Source organism: Camelina sativa, chromosome 15 (genome assembly GCF_000633955.1).
Source record: "Camelina sativa cultivar DH55 chromosome 15, Cs, whole genome shotgun sequence".
Classification (NCBI taxonomy): domain Eukaryota; kingdom Viridiplantae; phylum Streptophyta; class Magnoliopsida; order Brassicales; family Brassicaceae; genus Camelina; species Camelina sativa.
This window is the reverse complement of record NC_025699.1, coordinates 24,223,559-24,247,993: the sequence shown is the minus strand read 5'-3', so window position 1 is coordinate 24,247,993 and position 24,435 is coordinate 24,223,559. Positions and strand designations below refer to the sequence as shown.

At 36.6% G+C, this 24,435-nt stretch overlaps 1 protein-coding gene across 1 annotated transcript; it reads right to left on the bottom strand.

Moving 5' to 3' along the window:
* LOC104748742 (polycomb group protein VERNALIZATION 2-like) lies at positions 19,552 to 21,863 on the bottom strand. Its single transcript, XM_010470339.1, has 8 exons — positions 21,828 to 21,863; positions 21,676 to 21,707; positions 20,904 to 20,952; positions 20,610 to 20,723; positions 20,442 to 20,521; positions 20,245 to 20,334; positions 19,993 to 20,136; positions 19,552 to 19,867 (listed from the first exon to the last, which is right to left on the bottom strand). The coding sequence occupies exons 1-8, from the start codon at positions 21,861 to 21,863 to the stop codon at positions 19,552 to 19,554; spliced, it is 861 nt and encodes a 286-aa protein (XP_010468641.1).

Sequence of the window (24,435 nt, the reverse complement as noted above, 5' to 3'; positions counted from 1 at the left end):
CCTTTGTGGTGTGATGTGGTGTGTTTGTGTGCGTGTGTATAAATAGCAGCCAAAAAGGTATAGTATTTTTGTTATTCACGAGTGACATATCAATGATAAAGGTAAATAAATGTGTGATGTGATCTTTGGCTAGCAATTTATTAAGGGTCAAAGTCCAAGTAGGAGGAAGTGAGTATAATAAATTTGCCAACTCAAATCCTTTTGGGGTATCAAAATCCAAAACGAAATTAAACACATATCAGAAAAACCTATGTTGTTTCTTGTTACCCAAAACTAAAGTTGGTCGAATGTATTTACTCAAAACTTTAATGTGAGAGTTTGGTAGTATAGTTTTTTTTTCCCTGTAGTCTTCTAGAGACTATGGTTCTATAATAGCCCAATCATATTTGTTTGTTCATATGAATGTGGTGTGGTGTCCTTTTAAACCAATTTTTTTCGTTTGGAGAAACAGAAAATTAATAATTATTTATGAGAAATTAAAAGGATAAATATCAAGATTGTTTTTTATAAAGTTTATCTACAAACTTTTGTTTTTGCAAAGTATTGTTCATTTAAAATCATATTTAGTTATACTTAATATTTGCGATCCGAAAAAATCTACTTGAACAAAAGGAAAGTTATGAATGGGAAGCGAACAGAGGAAGATTTCTCTTTTTCTTGCAAAAATGTGATTGTAGCTTAGTGAGGATTTGGATGAAATCCATAGCTTTTTATTATCTTTTGTGATTGATTATAAAGCCATCCACTTGAGAACGAGCGCGCTCCATATGCTTTACTCAAAACGTCAAACCAAAAAATAGAACATGTGAATTTTTTCAAGTTCAATTCAATTTGAATAAACTAAAATTTAATAATTTTTGACCAATAATTAAAAATGCAGAATCGAAACAATTGATATGTAGATGATCACTAGAGTCGTGGGCGCACACATATTGGTGGAAATGGTTGCTTAAAATTGAAAAATTGGATTGAACAAAATTGAGTTGAATAATATTCAACTCATTCATCTCCAAAATAGTAGTTGAATAAGTTGAACACTTTTGCTGTAGGATTAGTTTATTTTTTCAACATTTTAAGTTGAACGGGCAGAATAATTTTTTCCAACCTCTTCAACCTTTTCAATACAAATGGTGAAAATTAGTTGAAAAAAATTATTCAACCTGTTCAATCCCTTCAACCTTGCAACCATTTGCACTCATTATTCCTTACGAACATTATAAAACACGCACGAGTATCGAAGTCTCCAATGAAGAAAGTTTCTCCCATCAAAATGCCCGCACGATTAAAAATGCCCGCACGATTACCATCGAACATTTTCAATTAACCATTTCTATTAAATTAACATAATTTCTGCATAAGGCGCTTAAACCACATTCATATTTGAAACGCACAACACCAGTAACATATTTTTATACTCATGCAGCATCTATTGATAAATGACGATTATCCAAGTTTCAAGCATTATCCAGGCTTGTAAATGTGTGGTTTGCGAGGTTACAATTAAAGGATAAAGCTGGCAGTTATGGGGGTCAAGTCAAGGTAGGAAGTGGGAAATGTTAATAAATGGTATTAAAACGACTTGAGACAAGAAACTAACACTTTAATGTGACTTCTGGTCGAACAGTCTTTGTAAGGATTGCGGCTATTTAATGGCCAAACATTCATAAATTTGTACTATCTGAATGTATGTAATTCGGGTTTTCTTTCGAAAATGTAGATAATAATAATGTTAAGAGTGCAAAAATCCAATTGAGAAAAAATACTAATTATACTGAAATAAAGAAATCAGAAATAAATTACAACGACAGTTTAATAAATTACACAGGTAAGATATAATATATTTTTTCTTAATTCAATAAATTAGCCCTAAATGCTTTCGGACAATTACGGTTTATGAATCTCACGATATAACCGATCACGATATAACCGATCACAAACTATCACGATATAACCGATCACCAATAAAAGAACTAAAACGAACAGATCTGTGTTATACTCTCTAAACTACTAAGCTAAGAACAGAGAGAGAGAGAGAGAGAGAGAGAGAGAGAGAGAGAGAGAGAGAGAGAGAGAAGCTGTATTTAGAAGTACGAGTCTTTCTGTTTTTGAGTGTGTGAAATAATGAGAGGCTGTGACTCTATATATAGTGAAATGAGATAGGATCTCGAGAGAATATTCTCAGAAGATTCTTGCATTATTGCCCAAGTCGCTTGGAGTTCACGCCAAGTCTTTCCAAAAAAATAGATGGATCTAAAGCGATCCAAAAAATACTTGGCGAGAATTCCCAAGGCCCAAGGCTAGGCCTGGTTCGGTTTGGCTCGCGTGTGGGAACTTTCCCTCTTCCTTCTACACACTTTTTGAAACTAGAAGAGTGTGAAATCATATATAAAGGAGTGAAAAATCACTCCCATTTCCGATGTGGGACTTTTTCGCAAACACCCTAAGGAGTTTAATTCACACTCTTATTTCTGATTCAAATCAACTTCATTTTGGACGTATGAGTATACCATCTTGTAGTACTCGTTACCAGTTTTTCATTGCACTATCGACCCAAAAATTCCATTCAGCCATTTGGCCGGAAGTCGCCGGAAAGTCATTGTCCAAATTTGTTGTTTATTTTCTTTTTCAGAATATGTAAATTGGTTCAGTTTGGCAACATGGATATTTGATATGATTTTTTTAACACTTAAGTGTATTCCCAAATTAATAGTATAGATTTCCTTCAATTATTGAATGAAATATTCCTTAGTTATACTAATGACAATTTAATATAAATAATATAGTAAGAGAAGGACAAATAATAAAATTGGATATAAAGCGTGAGTATTTTATATTGGAGATACCATAAGGTATTTTATTAAGGAGAATTATATTAAGTTGGATATTATTAGTTTTTTTAATAATATATGTGTCTATAATTGATGGAAAAATAAAATTAAAAATCATAAATCAAATCTTATTGTTTCCTGAGAGGAAGACTATAATTAGTCCTTAGATCCCTTATATAATTGGTCTTAGTTACCGTATTATATCACTGGATTTTATAAATTGTAACTTGATATACTCAAATTTAACCCTGAGCTACTCTCTCAAATTAAGAGATCATTGTAGTACTTAGGGGTCGAATTTCACAAGGACTCAAATTCTACACAATAAATTATAAAATTTTTAAATTATGCTAAACGAATTAAATTAAAATTGAAATAGCAATGCAAAGTATTAAATAAAAGTTGTTGTAAATTCAATGGATCAAAAAGCTAGGTCTAGAGAATTTCTCAGGAAATTATGAAATATTAAATCGATCAATAAATTAGGATTCAGGCAATTAAGAACATATCTAGAACTCTAAACACTTTTGTAAATTAAATAAGTTCTCACTGCAAATAATATCTAAATTTAAAACCAGAAAATCCAAATCTCTTTGTAAAATTCTAGGTTAAAAATCAGCAATAAAATCAGGTTTAGATTGTTCACACAATTATTAAATCAAATCTCTTTGCAAGAAATAATTTTGCTCATCAAAAGGTTTTATCAGGAAAATCAATTATATTCTCATATCAATTTATTTTCCTAAAGTATTAATTCTAGGTGATCAATCAAGAATTAATATGAAGAACAACCTAAGATGAAGATCTAGATAGATAATGAATCCTAAATAAACAGATCTAATAATTCATAAAAACCCTATGAAAAAACCCTGAATCTAACAAGCAAACTACTCTGACATATTTAATGAAGAACAAGACATAATTCTGAATAATAAGCAATTGAAATTAAAAGAGTAAAGAGGGAGTTCAAGAATTCTTCTCTCAAAGCAGTTCAGATCTCTCTCCCAAAAGCTCTCAAAATCTCACAGGGTTGCAGAAAAAAATAAAACTTGCTAGAAAATAACTTAAGGGTTTGCAAAACCTAAAAATACTATTTATATGTCCTAAAACACGTCAGGGACTTATGTTGCAAATATGGAAAACTTCGGGCAACTTTGTAAAACTTCCAAATTTGTGATTCTTCATCGGCTGAACATGGTGTCGATCGATGCTAAGGCAGTGTCGATCGACACTCCCTCTCTGTTCTGACTCCAAGTTCGTTTCCTCCAGATTATTGCTCCAAAATGATCCAAACTGTTCCACTTTGCTCTTTTCATACCAAAATCCTAGAAAACCTGTAAAGATTCAAAAACATCCGAGAAAACAAATCAAAAGACTCTAAAAGACTCCTTATATCATGGTTAAAAACCACAAAAACCATGATATATCAACTCCCCCAGACTTAGCCTTTGCTTGCCCTCAAGCAAAACATAAGATTAAACATGTGAAAGAGGTTNAGAATTAATATGAAGAACAACCTAAGATGAAGATCTAGATAGATAATGAATCCTAAATAAACAGATCTAATAATTCATAAAAACCCTATGAAAAAACCCTGAATCTAACAAGCAAACTACTCTGACATATTTAATGAAGAACAAGACATAATTCTGAATAATAAGCAATTGAAATTAAAAGAGTAAAGAGGGAGTTCAAGAATTCTTCTCTCAAAGCAGTTCAGATCTCTCTCCCAAAAGCTCTCAAAATCTCACAGGGTTGCAGAAAAAAATAAAACTTGCTAGAAAATAACTTAAGGGTTTGCAAAACCTAAAAATACTATTTATATGTCCTAAAACACGTCAGGGACTTATGTTGCAAATATGGAAAACTTTGGGGCAGATTTGTAAATTTTCCAAAACTTGGGTCTTGAGTCGGCAGAGATGAGTGTCGATCGATGCCTCCTATCTTGGTGTCGGTCGATGCTCCTGCTTTCATCCGAGACCAAATTGATTCTTCAAGATTTATGCTCCAAAACATCCAAATTGCTCCATTTTGCTCCTTCCATGCTAAAAACCTGTAAAGACTCAAAAACAATCTAGAAACAAATGAAAAGACACTAAAAGACTCCTTATATCATGGTTAAAAACCACAAAAACCATGATATATCAACTCCCCCAGACTTAGCCTTTGCTTGCCCTCAAGCAAAACATAAGCTTAGACCTGTGAAAGAGGTTTGAAAACAGGGAACTCACTCAACTGCATGATGATTCTTATTCGCACTCTTCATTTACCTGACTCAAGAACTTACTTCTTATACTCAACCATGATAAGCATCAACATTCCTTACTCAAATCCCACAATCCTTTGGAATCTCTGAAATCTCCATTGTCATCTCATTAGTCAATATTAAAGCACAAATAAGGTGAATTCTTACCTTGGGTGTATTGATCAGTGGCATATGGACTCTCTTCAAGCCAAGACATTCTTCTTACATCTCCTTTCCTCTCCCTTTTCTCACTTCCAAAGGGCTGATTACTCCCAAATTGTTTGTTTTTAATCAAAGGTGTAAGCGAATACCGGGGTAATTGGTAATTTACCTACCCCTCGCTTCCAAGCTTTGTGTGATCATTTGACTCAAGAGTAGAATAATGAGGTCACATGTAATTTACCTACCTCTCTAAACTGATCAAAATCATCTCATCTTTTATCCCTTTTTCTGATCTTTTTTTTTAAAGCACTGAAGGGACGAGAGAGGGGAGACATACTTTGAAAAATTGCACTGTCTTGTATGGCCCGAAGAAGAAGTCTAGTCCACTGATTTCCAACCCCAAAGTAAGCGATTAAGTCCGGTTAAAATCCTGATAAAGGTTGAAAAAACGTTAGATCAATCAGATATCCATTGAATAAGGACTTTCAGGATTGTTGATAAGGCTCATAGTCTTTCTAAGCTTCAGTTCTGAGATCAAGCATAAACAAATAATCATTAGAGAGTTAGTCAAATAAGAGAAATCATTAATCAAGATCATAATTTCCAAAGACAAAGAAATTTTTTGAAAAATTTGACTCAAACTTTATGGTTTTGACTGACACAACTGAAACTCAAAAACAAAAACATAGTTAGTAGATAACCTCCCCCAGACTTAAACAACACTGTCCCCAGTGTTATCATGTAAGAGGAAAGCAAAAAGAAACAAAAATATATTGAAAATTGTAATGACTTAAACAACAATGTCCCCATTTCAGTGTCGATCGACACTCTCTGCGTCTGCAGAGTTTTTGCCCAGAAATCCATAGTTAGTTGCTGTTAATTTGTGTCCCTCTCAATCCTTGGATGTTAGCACTGCTAATAATCACTCAAACACATTATTAAACGCAACATGATAGATTGAAGTTCATAATTCAAAACTAATTCAAACTGACTCAAAACAAGAATAAAAATGACTCAAGAGGGAAAAGAAAAACCTATGAGTGGGTTGCCTCCCACTAAGCGCTTGTTTTCAGTCATTAGCTTGACTTTGCTGAAGCTCATGCATTCCGTGGATCAGAACGTGGCAGTGAATGCCTCTGAGTGAATGACCTCTTCATCCAAGGTGGTGTATAAGCTTTAGGTGCATTAGGCTTGCCAAGTATGCGAGGAATAGGACCATGGCGGGATTTAGGGATGGGTTTGCTTCTGTTAAGCCCTGCAAAATCACCAACAGAAGAAACAAACGCTCTACAATATTTAGTGGCTTGGTTAACTGCAAAACAGTTTTTGTATCTTTGAAAATCCTGTTGATGATTTGAGGAGGATTAGGTAAGGAAGATGCATACCTTGGCCTTACTTGAGGACTCTGAAGTGTGGATTGGTGACTCTTCTGTTTGGGAACAAGTTTATGACTTGGAGCATCAACTTTGTACAAGTTTTGTCTCGGTCGTGGAGGAGTGTCGATCGATGCCTCCTCTGTGTCGATCGACACTGAGCCTGTTGCTCGTATTGCAGAAACTTTCTCAACAGAAAAAGTCTGTCCATCAATAGTAGGAGCCCTCCTCAGCTTATCCATCTCAAAATTCATACTCAATCCATCCACATTCAGTGCTATGTGTCCCTTCTTCACATCAATGATGGCACCAGCTGTAGCCAATAAAGATCTTCCTAAGATGATAGGATCTTTAGGCTCTGTATCATACTTCAGCACCACAAAGTTAGTAGGAATCATGAAGTTCCCAACCTTAACTAGAATATCCTCTAAAACACCTTTAGGAATTCTTCGGGAGCGATCAGCCAAGATAAGAGAAATTTGAGTTGGCTTAAATTCTGTCATCCCACGTCTCACAGCAACAGAATGTGGCATCAAGTTGATACTAGAACCAAGATCACAAAGTGAGTGTGCAAACCTTCCTGTGGAGATAGAGCAATTAAGTACCAAGCTTCCAGGATCTGGTAACTTCTCGGCAGTCCTACATTGAATGATTGCACTCACTTCCTTAGAGACAACCACCTCATGCTTCCTCTCTTTCTTCCTTGGAACAGGATGGTTCAATAGAATTGCACTAACATCCTTAGTTAGCAAAGCTCCTTCCTCAGGGCTCAAACCATTAGATACCATTCTCTTCACATAGAGTCCCTCGTGGTTTCTTCACTTTCCCAAAAAGATTCGCTTTTTATGTGATGGTGCTTGTGCCAATGAGCCCAAAGAGATTCATTTTCGTCAAAGAGAAGCCAGATGAAACGAAAGCACAAAGTTTTGTTCCAATCTGTAAAACGCCTTAAGCCGACACCACCTTCCGATTTAGGTAAGCAAACCCCTGACCAAGCAATCTTTGCTCCAGTGCTACCATCGATACTTCTTGACCAAAGAAATCTAGAGCACAGAGATTCAATACTTTTGATGCAGCCCTTCGGAAGCATAAACGTTGATATCCAGAAGTTGACTATGCCTGTAATCACCGAAGATATGAGCTGCACCCGACCCGCAAAAGAGAGACATTTGACAGACCATGATCTGAACCTCTTTCTGAGCTTTTCAAGAAGTGGCTCTTACTCAGCAATCCTTAGCTTTCTACTCATTAACGGCAATCCCAAGTACCTTATTGGGAGAGAACCGATGGGAAAACCATAATTTGCAATGGTGATATATTTTGTTTGTTTTGTACCTGCCAGATACAAGTGTGTTTTGTCCTTGTTTACTTGTAGACCAGACCATGCGGCAAAGTCATCAAGAGCTTCTGTTATGCCGTGGAGAGAAGAACTACCCCCGTCAAAGAACACCATGACATCATCGACAAATATCAGATGAGAGACAGAGAGGTCAGAGGTATCAGGATGGTAGTGTATATACCCCGCATCAAATCGTGATTTAAGCAGGTTTGAGAACACCTCCATAGCTAGCACAAACAAGTAAGGGGAGAGTGGGTCACCTTGCCTTAAACCTCTTGAGCTTTTGAAGAAGCCACCACTAGATCCATTAATGGACATAGAGAATGTGGGAGTTGAAATGCATTGCCAAATCCAGTTTATGAAAAATATAAGGAACTGCTAATGCTTTATGGGCATAAACGATGAAGTCCCATCTGACTGTGTCAAAAGCTTTTCGCATGTCCACCTTTAACATCCCTCGAGAATTAATGTTCTTTCTATTATAGCCGTGGACTATCTCTATGGCCAAAAGTACGTTCTCTGCTAGCAATCTACCAGGAAGGAAAGCAGATTGAGCTGGAGAGATGACCTCCACAAGCAGCTTCTTAAGCCTTGACGTCAGAAGCTTTGCGATCACCTTATAGAGGGTGTTCAAGCATGAAATAGGCCTGAAGTCTGAAGTTCTTGAAGCATTGGGAATTTTCGTGATAAGCACTGATAACAGGATTTTCACCCAGGGTATCAATTCCCTATGCAGTTGTAGTACAAAGGGTTATCAATCCAAATGGTTGTTATGCTAGCAAATAAGATGCAATCAGAAACAAGCAAGTCAAACCAAGTAATAATGGGGGTTTTATCTATCAACCTAATGTGAACAAAAATAAGAAAACAGAAAGAACAAAAATCAAGAACAACTCGAAGTACCACACGATGCAGCTGATCGAGTACCAGATCGGGTTGGTGGTCGGGTTGATATAAAAACAGTAAACAATCAAGATGCGAAAGCTCCTAAGGATGGGGTAATTGACTCCTACGTGTTCCTGACCAATATGGATGTCCTACATGCCTCAAGCAAATATTCTTTAGATAGTGAATCTCTAAAATCTTGTTAAAACACTCTCGTGATAGAAACAATCAACCTTGATCACTTCCCTACCCAACTCTCGTTGGAGAAACATGACTAAGCATGCAATACAAGCCGATTCATTATTGTCAATAAACTCCTTACACATCTAATCTCTTAGGCTAAGTGAGTAAATCTCTAGCATTGATTTATTCAAGCATCTCATCTACATCTCTCAATGGTAAAACACCATAGATCTAATCTCACCCTCTCGGTTTGTTGATAGCATTAAGAACACCAATCTAGAAAGGAATTTATAAAACATAAACAGCCAAGCTAAGACATCCTACCGATCAAGAACACAAAATTGCCTATCCCATCCCTAAAAACTTTTGATTCACTACTCAGATCTCATGGGAAATAACATAAACCCATAAATAAATAAACATTGCATAATCATAAAGATGAGAAATAGATAAACGTTTTATTAAAAAGAAGCAATAGAAAAATGTAAACAGAATTCAAGTTGAAAGAAGAACAAAAACATGAAAAGAAATGTCAAGAAAAGAGTAGAAGCGGCTTTCGCCTCTTGTCTGTCGAAAATAGGGTTAAGAGGAGGTATTTATAAGGAAACATGTTGACCTAGCCACCTCAGCAGTTATACGACATTCTGCACGAGGTGGAACTCGAGCTCCACTTTGGGTGCATGATCGGATAGGTGATCGGATGGATCCATTCTTCGATCTGGATGTATATACGCTTACTAAAACAGGAATAAATCTTTAACCGCACATCCGATTGGCTTCATATCACCACATTTGGAAAGAGAACTCGATTTCCTATAACTTTGATGAAGAACTCAGAAGCTGAATCCCACCGTAAAATCTTCATTCGAGTCGATATTTGAAGGTCTCGTCATGAACTCGACCAGGTGCTATGTGGCAATTATGAGGTGGTATGGTCGGGTGTCTCTTTTTTTCTTTTTGATGCTTCTATGTAAACCCTATAAATGTAACCAGTTCCTTCCTTGTGATAGCTGCAACTTGTTAACCCTTCTTTTTGCACTTTTTAGGCTCTAAAGTTCCTGTTTTCATCCAAGGTATGCAAATGCAAGAATGCAACACCCTAAATGGCCTAAATACGAATTCCTACAGTTAATGACCTAAAAATGCTAAGGTTAAAGTATAAAAAATGCAAAATATGGACAAAAAAAGATGCTTAAAACATCTAAATTGGAGAGTTATCAAGCACGAGGGTGGTAGAGTTCCATTGCTTCAGAAGCTGACATGAGGTGAAGAATTCTTTAACTGCATCCAAAACTTCAGGACCCACAATGATGTGAGCACGGGATCAATCACTCGGTCATGAACACTCGCATCTCTCAGACACCTCTCGGACAACGCCCGGTCACCTCTCGGACACCACTCGGCCACTCGTACAACCCGCAGGACAACTTGGGAACGACCTTCCTGGTGATGTGCGGCACCAACCAGTCCCCAAGAATCATCAAGGAGGAGCAAGACAAGTCACCTAATGGGCAGTTCAGGCCAAGCTCCAACCTTTACACCAAGGGCTCATGGCTAGCATCACCAAAGAAGAGCCTAGGGTGCGACCAGCTTTGAGAAACTTGATTTTTGTGTTTTCACCATCACGCAAGCGTGAAGATACCCCTAAGTCATTAGAAGGAGCTGTACTCTTTTCCTACTTCGGGTGTTTCCCAATGGGTTTACCGAAGGGGTTTTAACGAGGCAGCGAGCTCTAGTGCATCTCCACTTCGTTCCCGCTTGGCTCATGACTTGAAAACTTTCATTGACATACTTAGAAGCCAAGGAAGTGAAGATTCTATCCTGCACGTCCCACCAATGACGTGGCGTTTCTATCTCCGTCCTTTCCTTTCTTTTATTTCATTTGAACTCTCTTATGACCGTTGGATTGGTCTTTGTTTGGAATTACTTTTGCTTTTGCTTTTAGGGACATGTGTGTTCCTTAGCTTTGGCTGTGTGTCTAGGGTTTTAGTGTCTCCCATATGTAAGCCTACCTATATAAAGTCCTAAACCCTCATTTGTAAAGGCAGAATTGAATATAAAATTAAATTTCCCAAAGAGAGAATCTTTGTTTCTTGTCTCACCTCTCTCCTTAACCATGTCCGGGACTTGGCTCTTGAGAAACCCTTGAAGGTTCGTGAACCGGGTTCAAGACCTTCTAGTTTGACCGTATCACGGGCCGAGCCATCTCCCGTGTGTCGTTGGATCGATCCACCTTCTGTCCATCTCTACCGTACCGCGTTCGGTTCCGACCGTTCGTTGTGTTCCGCTTCGACTCCATCGTTCCCTAGTGAACCGAGGTTTAATTTTTCACTCGGTTTGTTAGCTGCCGTCCATTTCCGACCACACCGTCCATCCACTACCGCGTTCATCCGTTCGACCAACCGCGGTCAAGCAGCTGCTCGACCGGATCCGCGTTCCAGTCGTCCGATTGCCCCCAAATTCTGTTTCCATCGTTCATTTCATCTCCTCTTTTGTTCCCCACCAATACCATCGATCGTCCGTACGAGCTGTCCGAACCACCGTCCATACATCATCGTCCGTCCGTACCAGCCGTCCGTATCAGCCGTCTGTACTGATGGACGACCACCGTTGGCCGTCCGTACCATTGCTGATCACCGGTACTCGTCCGTACCGTCGACCGTACCTAGTTCCCGAGCCATGATCGATAGCTAATGCTTGATTCAACCCTGGTCAAGTATGGAGCATGACGATTCTTACTCCGATGATGAACCATGGTACGAAGAACACCATGACAGTGAACCGGAACCAGAAGCTACCGAGGACAAACCGTGGTACGAAGAACCACAAGGCACTGATTCGGAACAAGAGATTACCGAGGATGCATCACGGTACGAGGAGGACTATTAAGAAGGCCTGGAACCAGAGGAACACGAGCATGGATCATCGGACTACTATTGGCCGTCTACTTCACAAACTGCACCTCATCGCGAACCATGGCAACCTAGTGACGAAGATTCCGATGGCGACTACTCGGGTTGCTACTACGCACCACCCTGGAAACACAGAGAGCAGCAAGAGGTGTACCCGAGTTGCACCAGTAGATTTCCGACCTTATCATAGTACGGATCATCCAGTAAGTCTAGTGCCTACCGCACCTGGAATCAAGGTCTTCCAAGCTGGTGTCCACGCGCATCACCGGTCAACAATTCTAGCCGCGGCCGAGATAAAGCCAAGGCGAGCATTGTGGGATCTCGGACTAAGTCAAAGCAACGAGCCTCAAGGAAGCCGGTGCATTCTCCCGAAGCAACAAGTTTCATGGACGAGTTGATCTCTATCCAATCTCAAATCCAACACCTTGGAGAAATGTTGGGACAAGTAGAGACATTTTACACCCATGGAGAATCATCACAGAACCAAAACTCGTCCCTTGTGTCTTCACCAACGTTGGACCCGCGAATTCCTCACCAGCCGGAACAAGATGATCTGACTTGATTGAGAACGCCACACCAACGGAGCAAGTTGACCGTGCGCTGAGCTTAGGGCTGGATTTCGATCAATAAGTCGGTCCTGAAGGAGTCATTGGCCCGGGACGAATCAATGAGACGCCAGCCGAGCCTCCCGATCATCAAGCCATTACGCTCGGAGGTGCAAGTCCAGGCCATCAAGCGACCCGCGGCAAACTCCTTACCGCTCCTGATCAAGACCGAGCGAATAATCGACCGCCAAGTTTGGAGCAGGACCCGGTGCGTGAATCTCCAACCAGGACGCGCGACGCCAAAGAAGATACTGGTCGTGTGATCAGTTTGCTAATGGGGAGTTTCAAGCAAGTTGAGCCACCGAAGATGGCCATCAAAGGGTCTTTTCATTCGGTATTACTCTTGACTACTTCAAGTAGTATGCTCCAGCTGGGAGTTGCCAATACAGTGCCACCCTTCTCCACCTTTAGCGCCAAGACCACTACCGCACAAGGTCCTATGGCGAGAAATTTTTGCAACTTTGGTGCGGATCAATTTTTTGTGTGGCATCCTGGAGAGTCTCAGAAAGCAACCAAGGTTCATGAAGTGGTTGGAGCGACCAATGCCACTGGCCTTACCGGGGAAGTCTTATCCTTTTCTCTTAAAGCCTTACTTTTTCCATTTGATCCCGGTAAAATTAGACCGATGTTGGACTTTTGATGATGCTGATTTGGTTTTCCTTTTTGATCCAGGTGGAGAGAAAAGTTCTGAGGTCAAAAATTCTATAAGAGGGAGGGAATGATGTGAGCATGGGATTGATCACTCGGTCATGAACACTCGCATCTCTCGGACACCTCTCGGACAACGCCCGGACACCTCTCGGACACCACTCGGCCACTCGTACCACCCGCAGGAAAACTTGGGACCGGCCTTCCTAGTGATGTGCAGCACCAACCAGTCCCCAAGGATCATCAAGGAGGAGCAAGACAAGTCACCTAATGGGCAGTTCAGGCCAAGCTCCAACCTTTACACCAAGGGCTCATGGCTAGCATCACCAAAGAAGAGCCTAGAGTGCGACCAACTTTGAGAAGCTTCTAGTTCATCTCCACTTCGTTCCCGCTTGGCTCATGACTTGAAAACTTTCATTGACATACTTAGGAGCCAAGAGAGTGAAGATTCTGTCCTCCACGTCCCACCAATGACGTGGCGTTTCTATCTCCTTCCTTTCCTTTCTTTTATTTCCTTTGAACTCTCTTATGACCGTTTGATTGGTCTTTGTTTGGAATTGCTTTTGCTTTTGCTTTTAGGGACATGTGTGTTCCTTAGCTTTGGCCGCGTGTCTAGGATTTTAGTGTCTCCCATATGTAAGCCTACCTATATAAAGGCCTAAACTCTCATTTGTAAAGGTAGACTTGAATATAGAATTAAATTTCCCAAAGAGAGAATCTTTGTTTCTAGTCTCACCTCTCTCCTTATCCCAAGTCCGGGACTTGGCTCTTGAGAAACCCTAGAAAGTTTGTGAACCGGGTTCAAGACCTTCTAGTTCGACCGTATCACGGGCCGAGCCATCTTCCGTTTGTCGTCGCATCGATCCACCTTCCGTCCATCTCTACCATTTCGCGTTCGGTTCCGACCGTTTGTTGTGTTCCGCTTTGACTCCATCATTCCCTAGTGAACCGAGGTCGAGTTTCTCACTCGGTTCGCTAGCCGCCGTCCATTTCCGACCGTACCGTCCATCCGCTACCGCGTTCATCTATCCAAACAACCGCGGTCAAGCAGCTGCTTGACCGGATCCGCGTTCCACTCGTCCGATTTCCCCCAAATTATGTTTCCATCGCTCATTTCATCTCCTCTTTCGTTCCCTACCGTCTGGTCCGAGGAAAGTTTCCGATACACCGACCATCTCAAGGAACCGACGTTCCGTCCGTACCGCGAGCCGTCCAGCGCTCGCATCACACAATCTCCCACATTCCTTTGAAAAACTCCGCTGAGTAACCGTCCGGACCACTGGCCTTGTTTCTTGGAAGAGAGGAGAAAGCATCCGCTATTTCCTGGTCTATGAACATTAAGCTCAATTCCCTGATTTGATCCTGCGAACTTCTAATGGGAGAAGCAGATCCATGTCACTCTGTTCAAGATGGGGAGCTAGGATATCTTCATTTAGTAGAGCTTCAAAGTAACTAGAGCAGTGATCCTCCTGTTGAGATTCAATTTTACCACCAGAGTCGTCAATGAGTAACTGGATTCTATTCACTGAGAAGCATAAATCCACCATCCGATGGAAGTAGGCAGTATTGCTATCCCCCTCTAACAGCCAGGAGATTCTCGACTTTTGACAAAAGAACTTCTCTTCCGCATTTACTAAATGTGCCATTTCCTTGTGGCTTCCAACTCTGCTGAGGCATTAAGGACTGAGGGGTTTTGGAGCGTATTTCTCTGACAGGTCAAGACTAAATCGTGAGCTTCAACATCCCATTTTTCCAGATCTAAGAAGTTATCTTTGCTGAATGCTCTGATAAAAGGTTTGAGAGCCTGAAGCTTTCTGGAGGACCTGAACATTGCCAAACCTACCGTGTTGACAGAGAACAATTGCTCCCTGATCAAATGCACAAAGTTAGGGCTGTGAAGTAAGTAATTGAAGAACCGGAAGGTCTCTTTATATGCTGAGAGACAGTCTCCAAGACCACTTCACAAGAGGCATGGTCTGAGAAATCTGATTCACCAAAAGAGGCAGAGGATAAGGGAAAATAGCTTGACCAGCTTTCATTAACGAGAATTCTGTCAATCTTTTTGCCATTGGATTTGAAAGGCTTTTATTCCACGAGGTGAAAGTGTTACCTTTGTAAACAAGATCTGCCAGGTCATAATTAGTCAAGCAATCCCAGAACTCTCTAATTCTGCTGTTTACATTACTTGTCGGGGACTTTGAGTACTCCCATGGGTTGAGAATCTGGTTAAAATCTCCGAGGACCAGCCACGGTTTATGTCCCACTAATTGAGAAGTCGCCAAGTTCCTCAACTCCTCCCACAACTCTTTTCTCGTGCCCTCCTCATTTGCTGCATAGACAATAGAAACCACTATCCAATGAGCAGTTCCTGGGAGCAAAACTTCACACGTTACCATTTGCAAAGACTTATCAACGATCACCACATTCACTGAAGGGTCATAAACCACTAATCATAAATCTATATAAACTATCAAATAATTAATCCATATAATCTATCAAATAATTAATCTTAGCTATAACCTATATTAATATTATATGGTCTACCAATTTGAAGTCGTTTACTTTTGTAACCCTTACACAATTGTTACAAAAACACAATGTACATAAATATAACTACAATACACCCCACAAAAAAAAATTATATTTCAAAACAGTTCAGAATCATATATATAAAAGTAAAAGTAAGGTTTCACTCTCTCCTTATTGGTCCACTTGGCATGAAATGCAATTTTAACAAAAAAAATATTTATATTAAAACACAAATTTAGAAACAATTAATATTCACATTTACCTCACATAATATAAAACTGAAATCATATAAATTCCCCCTATAAATTATGCATTAACTTTATTTCTCCACTAAGTTGTATAAATCAATTGTATTAAAACAAAACAATAAATTAGAGTTGTAACTTTCATTTTTCTAAATGTAAATTTTCATCATTTCTCTTCCTATAAATATTCATTATCTTATTCTCTTTCATTTTCTCATCTTCTTCCACTACTCTCAAATCTCTTTTTTTGTTTTGTTTTGTTTTGTTTTGTATTTTTTTTTTCTTTTTGTCATCATTGAATCGACAAAACCCGATTCATAGTCAATCCCTACTATGTGGAGTAACGCGACTTCGTGGAGTAGAACTCCGGTGGGATCGGTCGTAGAGATGGTGATGTAACCACTTGACTAAAGATACTTCCCTTCTGTAGATTTTTATGAAGGAAATTAGATCAATTTAGGTTTATAAGAGAGATTATGTTAAGATTTTATAATTAAATAAAATTATATGTCGGTTTGGATTTATAAAAAAAGTGGTTAGGGTTTAGGTTTTAGATTTTACAATTAAAAAATTATACATCGATTTGGGTTTATAAAACAGTGGTTAAGATTTAGGGTTTAGGGTTTAGATTTTACATTCACACGGTTTGAGTTTATAAAAGAGTGGTTAGGGTTTAGGGTTTAGATTTTACAATTAAAAAAATTATATGTTGGTTTGGATATAAAAAAGGAACTGATTAGGTTTTAGGTTTAGATTTTATAATTTAAAATTATATGTCGGTTTAAGTTAATAAAATGGTGGTTAGAGTTTATATGTTATAATAAAAAACCTATATATAATGTCAGAAAATTTTAAAATTGATTTATTTAGTAGTATTAATTATTTTTGGTTTTTTTTATATTTCCTAACTTCTATTTTGTCACCCAAAACCTACATAGTTTTCTTAATAAAAATTTGCATAATCTTTTTTTTTTAATTTGTGTTGTTTTTTTCTGTTTTTTTGTTTTTTTTTTTATTTTTATTTTTTTAAATATGACAGAAGTTGACATATTGTTGTATTTTAATTGATTAATTAAGAGGAGGTGAATGAAAATAGTTCACCCCAAAAACCGAAAACCAACACAAACACAAGTAGTCTGTCTGCCTCCTACGATTTTGAGATTTCATATGATAATAAAAAGAAAGAGGAATTTATTGGAATTGTCATACTTTTGCTTGACGAGAAGGTATAAACAATTACACACATATATAGAATATATTACTATGGAAAAAAATTTAGAAAAAAAAAACTAAAAACCTTCTATTTATAGGATTTTCTGAGACATGAATTCACCAAATCAGCCGTAGACAGATATAAGCATAGATTTTGTTCTTGGTCTTCCTCAAACATAAATGACTCCATCTTTGTGGTCGTTGATCATTTTTCCAAAATGGTTCACTTTGTGGCTTGCAAAAAGACTACAGACACATTAAAGGTTGCTACTTTGTTCTTTCGTGAAGTTTACAAGCTGCATGGATTGCTTTGCTTTATTGTGTCTGATCGTGATTCAAGGTTTCTTAGTCATTTTTGGAGATCTTTATGGCGAATGTTGCGTACTAGCTTAGACATCCTCAAACCAACGATCAGATAGAAGTCACAAACCATGCTCTCGGGGATCTTCTACGGTGTTTGGTCGGTTATAACATTCGCTCATGGGACAACATTTTGTGTCAGGCTGAGTTTGCTCATAATCATGCTGTAAATCGTTCTACTGGGTTCAGCCTGTTTTGCATTGTCGATGGTCTGATTCCTCTTAGCCCTCTCGACTTGAACATTGCAGCAGATCGTACTCGTGGCCATGGTAGAGCTTGTGATTTGTTTGAAGACTTTGTTGAGCTTCATCGTCAAGTTTTGATCCAACTTAAATAAGTTGCAAGTGAAAAGTATAAGATAAGTGCGGATCTGCATCGTCGGATCTTCAGTTTAAGGTGGGCGATAAGTGGGGGCTGTCCTTACTAAAGATCGTTTCCCACCAAGTACTTATAATAAGCTCAAGGCTAATAAGATAGGTTCGCTTGACGTGCTGGAGAAGAAAACAACAATGCTTACCGTCTTCGCCTTCCTCCACATATGAAGACAGCCAATGTATTACACATCAAACACTTGGTTCCATATATGGGTGATGACAATATGGAAAATTCTGAGATGAATTTTTCTGTTACCCTGGAGGACCTAATGTAGAATATATACATCTCTCATGTGTTGGACTTTGTTTGCTTTTTACTAATGGGTTTTTATTTCACTTGTCGGTTTATTTATTATTCGAGAGTGGAGGTTTGTTCCAATTCATACTTACTTAGGTTTTCCTTATTTTAAATCTTAGCATGTTACCCTAGCTATCATAGGAAGTATAAATAGGATTGTTATATCTCCTTTAAGAGGCGGCTTTGATATTTTAATAAATACAGAAGAATTGTTCTTCCTTTAAGTCTTCACAGCTTGTTTCTTGTTCCACAAGTCATCAAGTTCTTAGCACTTCTTCTCTTCAATTGAACAACTTGACTACTCATTATCCTGATATTCCGTTGCACTAGGATAGTTTCCATTTTATTTCTTCCTTTTTCTTATAAGATTTTTGTCTATTTTATTAATTCCTCTTAATATGGAATTTTTTCATTCTATTTATTTCCTCTATTAGAAGATTCCCCTCTCCCCCCCATTGTATACAAATAGTTAAACACTTAGAGGGGGTTATTGGTTCTATGATTTTAATGGATTTGGAAATCCAGACAAAAATCATGTGTTATTCAATCATTGATTTTAAAATACTTATCAAAATGATGTGTTATTGGTTCTATGATTTACAAATACTTGTTAAAATCCCATGTTATTCATTTAATGATTTGTTTTTGGATTTCAAAATCCACATTATGTTTTAAATGGATTTGTATGGATTTGAAAGTGTAAAATAGAAGGATTCAAATCCAAGGATAAAACATGTTATTTCAAAATCCATGTGTTTTAATTTCTAGAATTTACAATTCCATATGAATTTAGAAATCACCCATCCAATAACACCCCATTATATTTTCTCCTCAAAAAAATGATACACAATGGTTATTTTCATTTTTGTTAGATATCTATCATCAATGTTTTTGTTGTTGTTAATGTCTGAACATACCGTTGGATATTCAAGAACATTGACAAAAACAAAAACATAGACTATATGTATTTTGATCAAAAAAAAAAAAAGACTATATGTATCTTGATGTTGATGTAAATAACGTTAGAGACAAGTAACTTTAACACAAGATTTTTTAACATATTAAGCCTGTATAAAATAACACAAAGAAAGTAGACTAACTGAAAAATGAAAAGTGGAGAAGAAGCTTTGTAAATTACAAGAAGGAAAACAATTCATAATTAAAACAATTTTTTTTAATAATTGTTACATGGCTATGACTTTTGGGTCAAACATTTCGAATTTCAACAGAGCATTTTAGAGAGAAAAGTGATTAAGCATACAATTAATCTTAGATATGGAGAAACAACATAAACTTAAAAGTTGAAAAAAAACAAGAAAAGATAGAACGAAAGAACTAGCCAACTAGAGATCACTAGATGAGGTTTTCACGACCGCCCGAGCCTCCGCAACCACGACCACCTCGACCTCCACCACCACGACCTCTTCGGCTACTACTTCCACGAGTAATGAAAGTATACCGTTTTGTATCTATCATTTCTTTCATCTTCGGTGTTTGTTTGACCGGCCTTTTGCCTAAGCTCCTTTGAAAAAGGGTGGTGGCCCTGTCCACAACTTGTGAAGATTCAGTGTTGAGAGCTTTTACATCCACATCCATTTCATATTTCTCCTCGTGTCTACACATACTAGATTCACTACCTGATGCATGTGTAGTTTTTCTGTTGTCCTCACTAGCAAAACAGAAAAATAACATTTTAAAAAATGGTATATGTTTTTGCTCCTAAATAATAACAAATATATAAAGTTGCAATCTAATAAACAACATCGTTTAAATCATCAGAGATTTTTGAATTACTTCTTATTGCTTTTATGATCATTTTTCTCAACATCCATATCTGAGGTGGCAGGATATTTCTGGATGATGGTATTGCATTTGGTTATGGTGGTTGCGTCAAGAATTCCATAATCCCATTGTTTCATCATGAATAATCGCCAGCACCTGATATTATTAATTAAAAAATTCCAATAAACGTACAAAACAAATTTAATATAGTGTATGTATATTTATATTGGTGTATTTATAGAATTTTGGAATGATAATACTTACATGTCAAGTTTTAAGTTATCGTGCAACTCTTTTTTGTATAATTTTGAGAATTCTTCACATGTCCAAGGAATATGAGCATCTGCCAGAACCCTGCAACATAATTTATAACTTTTATTTGACCAAAAAGTTTTTAACCAAAACCATTAATCAAGACATTTCAATAGACATTATAAGTTCAACGTACAAATTAATCTTACCTATTCTTTTTAACAAAAGAGTTCCACAGTTGAATGAATATATTCATAATTTCATTCTCTTTCATCGAATCATTAATCCTCTGCAGTTTTTACAAAATTTCAAAGGTCAGTAGCAAGTAACTTCATATTTCATTTTGTTGTTGGTTGTTTATTAACCATGGAATATACCAGATTTGGAGCCTCAGTCTCAGCCTCAGCCTCAGCCTCAACCTCAGCCTCAACCTTAGCCTCGACTTCATTTTTGCTATCTTGGTCAGAGAGTACTTCATCAAGTGTCATTGGCTTTGTAACAACAAAAACATGCTTGGTTAGTGACAATAAAAAAAGAGACAACATGGACACAACTAACCAATATTCAAATTTAAATGAGACCAATTAAGTATATACAAAAGTTCATGAGAAATATCATAACTTGCAAGTCAAAGAATATTCAAAAGAAGTTTGTCAAGGAACTTGAATCACCTGATCGCTTTGAGAGTGATAGAATTGACGTCTAGGAAGAGGTAAGCAGCTGCAAAATCATTTTTACCCGGTTAATATGTAAATGTAATTCATAAGATGGTAAAATAAAATAACAGTATGTATGATTGGAACAAATCTAGAGCTTTGGGTGGACACCTAAGGCAAGATTCAGAAATGGGAACCCTAGATTTATAAGCTTTTGAAAATATTTCAAAGAAAGAAAAAAATATACAAAAACTTATGATAAATTATTTGAAATCTGATGATGAAATATTGAAATATAGTATAATAGTGTTATAAGAGGTATAATACATTTTTTTTGGTCTATACCACTATACCAAAAAAAAAAAAAAAGATAGTTAGGATTTTGTTATCTATAAAAGCTATGTTTATTTAAATACATCAAATCTAATAGCTGTAATTTTTTAAAAATAGAAATCAAATGAATTGTGGAAATTGTATTTTAAATAAAATAAAACTGAGATTTCTAAACGAAGAAAAACATTTTTTTGTTAATTTTTTTTTAATAAAAGAAGGGAAAAAGGACATTCACTAAAAACAATGTTAAAACGAAGGAAGAGGAACATATTAGACTAGGCTACCCAAACCAAATTTTAGAAAATCATTCCTGGAGTCAAACAAAAAAGTAGAGACCCATAATATACAAAATTTTGAACAATATAGAGATATATGAAATTAAGGATCTAAAGTTCTGTTTCAAAAGTGGGGCTTTTAACATACCCCATAATCCCACATCTATATATCAACAAACCTTGTAGTCTTTGATCGCTTAGCAGGGATGCCCTTAGCTTCTGTTGTGACTGTGACAGTAGCAGGAGCAGGGACAACCTCAGCTTGTGTTGTGACCGAAACGATAGCAGGGACGACCGCAGCTTCTGTTTTGACTGTAACGGTGGCAGGGACGACCTCAGCTTCTGTTGTGACCATAAGGGGATCCATTATAATAACAAAGGACGTCGGATCTACAAGAGAAATATTTTTAATTTAGATTATTATATCTGAAAATTAGAAATCAAGATCTAAGAGGGAAACTAAAATTGAATAAAATATTGTATTATTATGATAAAAATTTTAAAAGAAAACGAACAAATGAAACGAACTTATGCTATGTACGTTAATGTGGAAGCTGTATTTGCTAACGTAACATGGAATTTTGGATAGATGTGCGTAAATAAGTTGAGACCTGATTTGAAAGAGTAGATGCACCGGAGAACAAAGAGATAATTGCCGGAAGCTAAGGAGGAGGAGGAGTCAAAAATTAATGCTCTCTTTTTTATATTATATCTTTTATGTTTCTCACCAACTTTTGTTTTCTACATCAAAGCATAGTTCACCTTTATATATACAAATTTATTTGTATTTTACTGGTCAATAACCTAATATATATATATAAGGTATTCAAATATTCAAAAATAAAAATTAATCTATATAAGTTAACAATGTTTTGTATCTATGACTAATAATATTTTTTGGTAAATATATAAGTTAGATTCGTCGAACCTATGAGTCAGATGTACTGTTGGATCAGATGGATTAAAAGAGAGCAATTCAACTGTTAAGGAGCGTAAAGATCTTTGTCATCCGTAAACTAAAAGGTTGTGCCTGTAGATAGTATGCTACTTGAAAGAAAAATAAAAATAATGCATACAAAAAACCACTATCACTTGATAGGGAGGCATCCTTATTGACGGGGCCAAGTGAGGTCCTAAAACAACAACATTTTTTAAAAACAGAAATGAGACTTAGCTTTGTTTTCTTGAACATTATTTGTTGCTCAAGTCATAATGAAAATAAGCCCACGCGATTAGTCAAATTAAGAATCTAATGCTCGAGAAAGAGAGTGTCAAGTACTTATGCAAATTAAAATCAATGCATGAGTAACCTAAGAAGAGTTTAAGGCATGGAGACATTGAAACATTTTCGAAAAGCATGTATGGTCGGATATACATGAGCCATACCAAAAATAATGTTCAGATGGATGATTAACGAAACAAGAATCTAGTTAGACATCGTAGGTCATGTATGGCCGTGTGGGGAAGATACAGATGTATGTAACGTAAGAAAAGTATCTTCCATCCATTAAAGGGATATTTACAGTAAATACTTGATGGAAGTTTTTATATTATAGTATCAAGAACTGTTGATAGTCGGATCAATTTATCCAAGCTAGTTATTGGATCCTGAGAAACTGACTACATAATGCTTTTGGAGTAGGAGAGATGACTTGTAACTCTGGCATTGCTTGCCGCATATGTAACATGCATGTCATATACTCACAATCTCTCACATCTATCAAGATATAGCGAAGTTAGCATTCGTGACCTAAAAGCATATACATGTTAACTACAATTTAAAATCCTTTTGTACCACTGTTTTGCTCTGTTCCACTTAAAGCATATGCATGTTAATTAACAACTACTTTCAGTGATAAAGAAACACATTCTTATTAATTGTACGAAGAAGTGTTTTCAAAGATGATATTAGAAAGAAATAAATTAAACTGTTTCATTGTTTTTTAAATAATTCAAGAGTCTTACAAGAGAAGAAACTAAAGTTAGATTCAAAAAAAAAAAAGAAGAAACTAAAGTTTATTTCATTTAGGTCATCAACTTCCATATTAGCTGCCTTTGAGATAAAATGACTATGTTGAATTAAAGTCGATTTCGTTAGGGCAACAACCAAACATCTTGTTTATGATTGGCTGAACTTTTTTAAAATATTCATTTCTGAATCTGCGTGTTTTTACTTAAAACATCTTATATTTTGAAATGAAGGAATATTTTTTAAAAAGTTTAAAGTGTACATTATTTAATGGTTTCAAATGGATCTAAGAAGGCGTGAGACGAGTTATAAAAAGTGAGAGGTGCTACAAATACAGATAATATATTCTTTCGGATTTAAATTCAGGGTCGTTTAAGGTTTTTAAACACATATTAAGAAAACAAACAATTTTATGGTTTACCCTTTATTAATATATATCCTTTACAAACTTTCTCATTGGTACATTAAAAAAAATAATCAAAAGCTTTTAATATTTATTATAAAATAAAATTTAAGTCCTCAAATAAAACTTAATTTAAAATGAAAGAAATATAAATATATATATAGTGTTACTATATAAATATTCTTTTTTATCTTTCAATAATTGCTCTACACTGTTTCTATTTAGACCCTACAAAATATTATTTAGTTGTCATTCTAATATTTCTTATATTTTATCACAATATTAAATTTGCAAAATTAAAGGCCATTTAAAGGTTTTTCTTTTTGTTGACTTAAAAATAGATTGTTATTTAGGCAAAATGGATTTGAATAATTTATTCTATTGAACATTGACCAAAATGTTAATCGAATATTTCTGGCAATATATATTCCCCTCTGATTTTTTTCTAAATGTAAATAATTGACCAACCTAAAAGATTTATGGTGTATTAGGATAGTACCCGCGCTACGCCGCGGGTTGTTTTTTGTATTTTTTCTGTTATATATTTTTATGTTTATTTTTTGTATG

Excerpts from the sequence above, each read along its gene's own strand:
- LOC104748742 (XM_010470339.1), bottom strand. The coding sequence starts at position 21,863 with ATGGATCCCCTTATGGTCACAACAGAAGCTGAGGTC. Across the intron at positions 20,724-20,903 it reads ATCACTCTCAAAGCGATCAG|CCAATGACACTTGATGAAGT; the intron begins GTGATTCAAGTT and ends GTTGTTACAAAG. Across the intron at positions 20,335-20,441 it reads TCTTTTGTTAAAAAGAATAG|GGTTCTGGCAGATGCTCATA; the intron begins GTAAGATTAATT and ends ATTATGTTGCAG.